Raw genomic sequence first — 6,307 nt, forward strand, 5'->3', positions numbered from 1 at the left:
AGAGGTAATTTTGGTTTAAACTTTAAGATGTGCCTGGACCACAGACTGATCTATAATAGAAGACAAAACCTTTGTTTCTTTTCTAACAACCATTTTATATACTCAAAAGTAGAGTAGTTTAAATTGTGCAGAATGCTGACAATTTGTGAGCTATAGTGAAAGCGAGCAGGCTCTTGATTAATGAAGCCATTCACACAGCAGAGAAGGATGAGTCCTTGGCTGATAAGACTCCAGGATGGGAGTGCGACTTGAGACATCTGTTTCAAGATTAAAGCTTTTGACTGATAAGACTACAGGGTGAGAAAAACAACAAACTTTGGAGACTCTGGAGCCTTTTGTTGCAGACTTTGTGATAAAAATAATGATGTTTTTAAGAATGTGAACCTCATGGCTTGTTGGAGCCAAGGAGAGGAGGGACTTGTCCTATAAATAATGGAGACTTTGTAAGCCTCAGCGCGCCTTTTCTTTAAGGGTGCCCGACTCTGCAGACTTGACTTGTTAATAAAACTTTGTTTTCCTGAATTTGTGTAGAGCGATTATTGAGAAGCGATTTTCGTTTCTAACAGTGGGCAGAACTGGATTCAGGCTAGTCATTCCTTTAATTAGCAACACGCTCTAAAATGTAAATGCCAAATCACACCTTTGTCTCTCAAAATCTTGAAGAAGCTATTCCCAATCTCATGAGATTTTGAGACATTTTTTCAACCTCAGCTCTTTAACCAAGATTGTGATCCTCTGTTCTATATTTAGATTAGATTTTTTAAAAGATTTCCTGCAGTGTGGAAACAGGCCCTTCGGCCCAATAAGTTCACATCGACCCTCCGAAGAGTAACCCACCCAGACCCATTCCCCTACATTTACCCCTGACTAATGCACCTAACACTATGGGCAATTTAGCCTGGCCAGCTCATGTAACCTGCACATCTTTGAATTGTGGGAGGAAACCGGAGGACCCGGAGCAGTCATTGAAAGTTCACAGTGGGCATTGGAGAGTTCTGTTAAAAACAAGGCTTCCTGTAAATCACATGACTGGTGATAACTGCTGGCTTTGATCTAGACCCTGCAGGGACAGTTATGAACAGAGACTGGCTTGGAGAGGTTCTTGCTTGCTCTGATTCAGTTAGAAGGATGCCTGTTAATAACCAGATGCACAACTATTACCTCCCATTTCTGAAAAGAAAACCTTACTGAGTTCAAGGCTAAATCTACTTCTTCTTTTAAAAGAATAATTGAAAGGACAATGCAAGGTTGCATATCCCGAGCAAGCAGTGTCTGCCAGATTTCAGATTACTGCGCGAGATTAGAGACATCACCACCTGTCAGCTAATGTTTAGCAACAGAATTGGAATCATTTTATTCTTGATCTTCAGAGTTATGGGTTATTGCTTCAAGAATAACTTATTGGCCAATGTTTTTTTTTTCAGAAATCCAATCATTCTGGCAAAATCTATATGCTTCCCCTTCTTTTCCTGAAAAGAGAGAGAGAATGTGTGTGTGCATGCATGCACATGCGTGTTCGTTTACATTAGAGGGATAAGCATTTATGCTTCGTTATTACTGTCTATGTTGAGCAATTATTACAGCTTTAATGTTTCGTTTTGATAGTAAACCAATAATTGCGTTCATTAAAAAACTCAGATGATAGATCTTGTTGTTCAAAACCTAATGTAGTTAAGTATTAAATTGGCCATCACATTAACGGAGAACACGATTGTTATTTGATGTTATGAGCAGTGGAGTAGTGGGACTAAAGTCACAGTGCAAACAGAGATATGAATAAACTTACACCCTGGCTTATCATATAACCAGTTCCAAAATCAACATGGACACACTGTCAGTGTTTTAGAGCAAGCCATGTTCTTTCTATGTGAAGACTGCGTAGAGTCGTTCTCCTTAGAGGAGAGAAAAGCAAGAGGGGAGACAATGGCGCACTGGTATTATCATTAGACTATTAACCCAAAAACTCAGTGACTATTCTGGGGACTTGGGTTAGAAATTCCTCCACAACAGATGGTGGAATTTCAAATCAATGAAACACAGCGTGGATTTAAGAATCTACTGATGACCATGAAACCACTGTTAATTGTTGGGAAAATACATCTGGCATCACTAACGCCCTCCAGGGAAGGAAATCTGCCATCCTTACCTGCTATGGCCTATATATGAATCCAGACCCACAGCTATTTGGTTGACTCTCTCTGAAATGGCCTAGCAAGCCTCTCAGTCTAAGGGAAGCGAGGGACATTAGAGAAATGCTGGCCAGCCAGTGACTCTCACATCCCACAAGTCAATAAAAAAAGGTACAAAATCATGTTGAGATTTGATTGAGTAAACAAGGAGAATGTGTTAGTGGTGGATAAAAGGGAAATTATACTAAATGTTTAGCCTTTTCAAAGAGCTGACATGGATACAATGGGCTGAATGGCTTTGTTTTGTGTTATCACTGAGGCCACCAATAATAGTGTAGAAAGGGAAGCAGGGGATAGAACACTGAGATGAGATGTTAGACACTAATCTTCACCACCATCATACTGACTTCGGTTTTGCAAATTATTTGTTTGGTTGAAGAAAGCAATATTTCATTCTGCTGGTGAATAAAAATGCTTGGTTTTATTTTAAACTATGTGTAGCATTCAGGATTAAATGAAGAACCATAGAAACTATACAGCATCAAAGCCATTCAGCCCATTTCATCCATGCTGACCCAAACACACCCAGATGCACTTTCTAATTCCATGTTCCTGTACATGGGCACAGCCCTGCAAGGTGCAGATCCAGGACTCAGGCAGCGAATTCCAGACACCCACTACAATCTGCTTAAAAAATATTTTTCTTCACATCCCCTCTAGTCCTTCTGCCACTTAGCTTGATCTATGACCCTAGTTTTTGACCTCTACCAAGAGAAATGGGCTCCCCCTTTCTCCTCTATCTCTACCCCTCACCATTGTGTAAACCTCAATCAGGTCACCCTTAGCCTTCTCTGTTCCAAGGAAAACAACTCCAACCTCTCCAATCTCTCCTCAGAGGGACAGTTCTCCAGCCCTGACAGTATTTTAGTAAGTCTTCTCTGCATTCTCTCCAGAATAATAGCATCCTTCCTGTAATGTGGTGACCAGAACATCTCACAATACTCCAATTGTGGCCTCAGCAGTGTCTTATATAGTTTCATCGTTATATCCTACTTTTGTATTCTGTACCTCTGCCAAGGAACAAGAGCATTCCATATGCCTTCTTTACAACGTTATAGGCCTATACTGCTAGTTTCAGGGGAGGACAGATGCTTCATGTTTCATCCTCATTTCTTTGTATTCACAGACCATTACCACAAAATACTCTTTAAATTGAGAAACGCAACTATTTTGTTGTTAAATCATACCTGCTGCAAGCTCATTCTCAAAAACAAGGGCATACGTTCCTGAATGTTGCACAAACAGCTTATTCTTCATCAGTTTAAGTGCATCTTGGAGAGATCCAGAGTCTAGATTCAAGGGCCTTTCATAAGCCGTCTTGTATGCCTTCCTTATTCGTCGCACTGGAATGCCTTTGGATTTATCTTTAATCAGGTTTAGAATTTCTTCCTGAAGCACCAATAAATCATTACCTAACAGAAAGCACATAGTGTTAAAATACATAGGTGGGTCACAAAGCCTCTAAATAGAACATTCAGTCCACTGGAGTCTAACAGCACAAATATGGGAGAGAATTAGTCTGTGATTGAGGGAGCAGTGAGCAATTAGGAATAGTGATAGCACTGAGGAAGTCACCAAGGGAGCTGGATTTGGTTGAGCGAGAAGGTAGCAGAGGGATTAGAAGGCTGCAGCTGAAGAAATGGGATACAGGAGAGCTAAAAATGTGGTAATGATTTAAACAAAGTCTGCAATGGAGTTGGGAGGGTGAGGGGGAAATAGGAAGGGGCAAGAGAACAGTTTTAAAAGATGTCAACAAAAGAAATATTTAGAGTCAAAAAGTATGGCACTGGAAAAGCACAGCCGGTCAGGCAGCATCAAATCAGCAGGATAGTCAACATTTTGAGCATAAGCTCTTCATCAGGAATGTGATACTTATGCCCCGAAACGTCGACTCTCCTGCTCCTCGGATGCTGCCTGGCCGGCTATGCTTTACCATGATCTCTGGCATTTGCAGTCCTCACTCTCTCCTAAAAGAAATATTTAGCTAACCGGGCGCAGAGAAAACGTGAAATCGCTGAGGTAATGAATTAATTGCAAATAAGTGTGGAATGAGCAAGTTTTGTAGTTCATGTTGAGGTTCTGGGTGTAGGTTTGCTCACTGAGCTGGAAGGTTCATTTCATCACTGTACTAGGTAACATCTTCAGTGGGCCTCCAGGCGAAGCACTGCTATGATTCCTGCTTTTTATCTATTATTCTATAATAAACAGAAAGCAGGAACCATCAGCAGTGCTTCGACCGGAGGCTCACTGAAGATGTTACCTAGTAGGGTGACAAAACGTCTGGAAATGAACCTTCCAGCTCAGCGAGCAAACCTACATCCAAATGTGGAACTGCTCATTTAAAGCTGCATAATTTCAAAATCTGCTGTAGAAAGTGGAAAATGTAGTGAAATCCATTGTAATGAAAACAGTGCATCAATTGCTATATTTAAATCAGAGATTGAGATCTTATATGTAGTAGGGTGAAGGATCAATTAGCTTTGTTGGCTTGACAGCTGGTTTGCGATGCAGTGATGCCAAGAGCATGGATTCAATTCCCACACCGGCTGAGGTTACCCTGAAGCACTCTCCTTCTCAACTTCTCCCTTCATCTGAGGCATGATGATACCTAATGAGAGAGCAGCCCTATGATCCAGTAAAACTATGGCAACTTCACCCTACCTTATATGCAATAAAATAAGAGTAACTGCCACATTAAAATATTCCAGTTTTGTGTATGGTCAACAGAAAAGAATTAGCTGTGATCTCACCAGTCTGCAGGTGTGTATAAGGGATGATGAGATTTTATGTGTCGAAGTCTGTATTGATGAAGGGCTTTTGCCCGAAACGTCGATTTTACTGCTCCTCGGATGTCTGCCTGAACTGCTGTGCTTTTCCAGCACCACTCTAATCTAGACCCTACATATTGTGTTCTATACATTTGTCCAATTATGTCAAAGTGCTAGAATGTATACGAGTGAAGACACAGTGAGAACACCCTTCCTTGTGTAATGAAGCAGATACCGTTGGGTTTAGTGGGATGGATGAAGGATAGAGAATTCCTAAGATACAATGGGTCTTTAGCAATCGTACTGCGTCTGACATTTCCAGGAGCATCATCAAGTCTGGGGTACTATAGCAGGGTATGCATGCAGCAGTGGTAAGCATACCTTAGAGCAGCACTCCCCGAAGTGACATTGCAACCTCTCAGAGTTATAGCAGCAACGGGTCACACCAAGGTTTCTATCTGTGATCTTCTACAGTGTTTTAACAAACGTCAAAATAAGCTAATGGGCCAGAGAAATACAGACAATTGGAGTAGGTGTAGGCCTTTCAACACGATCTTGGCTGATCATCCAACTCAGTCCCCTGTTCCTGCTTTTGCCCCATACCCTTTGATTCATTTAGCCCGAAGAACTAGATCCACTTCCTTCTTGAAAACACTCGATGTTTTGTCTACATCCGCTTTCTGTATCAGACAATTCCATAGGCTCACCACAATCCAGGTGAAAAGAATTTCTCCTCATCTCAGTCATAGAGTCATAGAGATGTACAGCACGGAAACAAACCCTTCGGTCCAACCAGTCCATGCCGACCAGATATCCCAACCCAATCTTGTCCAACCTGCCAGCACCCGGCCCATATCCCTCCAAACCCTTCCTATTCATATACCCATCCAAATGCCTCTTAAATGTTGCAATTGTACCAGCCTCCACCACATCCTCTGGCAGCTCATTCCATACACGTACCACCCACTGTGTGAAAAGGTTGCCCCTTAGGTCCCTTTTATATCTTTCCCATCACACCCTAAACCTATGCCCTCTAGTTCTGGACTCCCCGGCCCCAGGGAAAAGACTTTGTCTATTTACCCTATCCATGCCCCTCATAATTTTGTAAACCTCTAAAGGTCACCCCTCAGCCTTCGATGCTCCAGGGAAAACAGCTACAGCCTGTTCAGCCTCTCCCTGTAGCTCTGATCCTCCAACCCTGGCAACATCCTTGTAAATCTTTTCTGAACCCTTTCAAGTTTCACAACATCTTTCCGATAGGATGGAGACCAGAATTGCACGCAATATTCCAACAGTGGCCTAACTAATGTCCTGTACAGCCGCAACATGACCTCCCAACTACTGCACTCA

General features: G+C 42.0%; 1 protein-coding gene across 5 annotated transcripts in view; it reads right to left on the bottom strand.

Annotated features, from left to right (window-relative positions):
* The window catches only part of wu:fj29h11 (protein NO VEIN), a 154,611-nt gene that overhangs the window by 134,137 nt on the left and 14,167 nt on the right, over positions 1-6,307 (bottom strand). For all 5 annotated transcript variants that reach the window (XM_043715132.1, XM_043715131.1, XM_043715130.1 and 2 more), the window contains one exon: positions 3,377-3,601. In XM_043715132.1, coding sequence (XP_043571067.1) covers positions 3,377-3,601 — 225 coding nt within the window. The remainder of the gene's footprint in view (positions 1-3,376; positions 3,602-6,307) is intronic.

The sequence above is a fragment of the Chiloscyllium plagiosum genome, chromosome 24, assembly GCF_004010195.1.
Source record: "Chiloscyllium plagiosum isolate BGI_BamShark_2017 chromosome 24, ASM401019v2, whole genome shotgun sequence".
In the NCBI taxonomy this organism is placed as follows: domain Eukaryota; kingdom Metazoa; phylum Chordata; class Chondrichthyes; order Orectolobiformes; family Hemiscylliidae; genus Chiloscyllium; species Chiloscyllium plagiosum.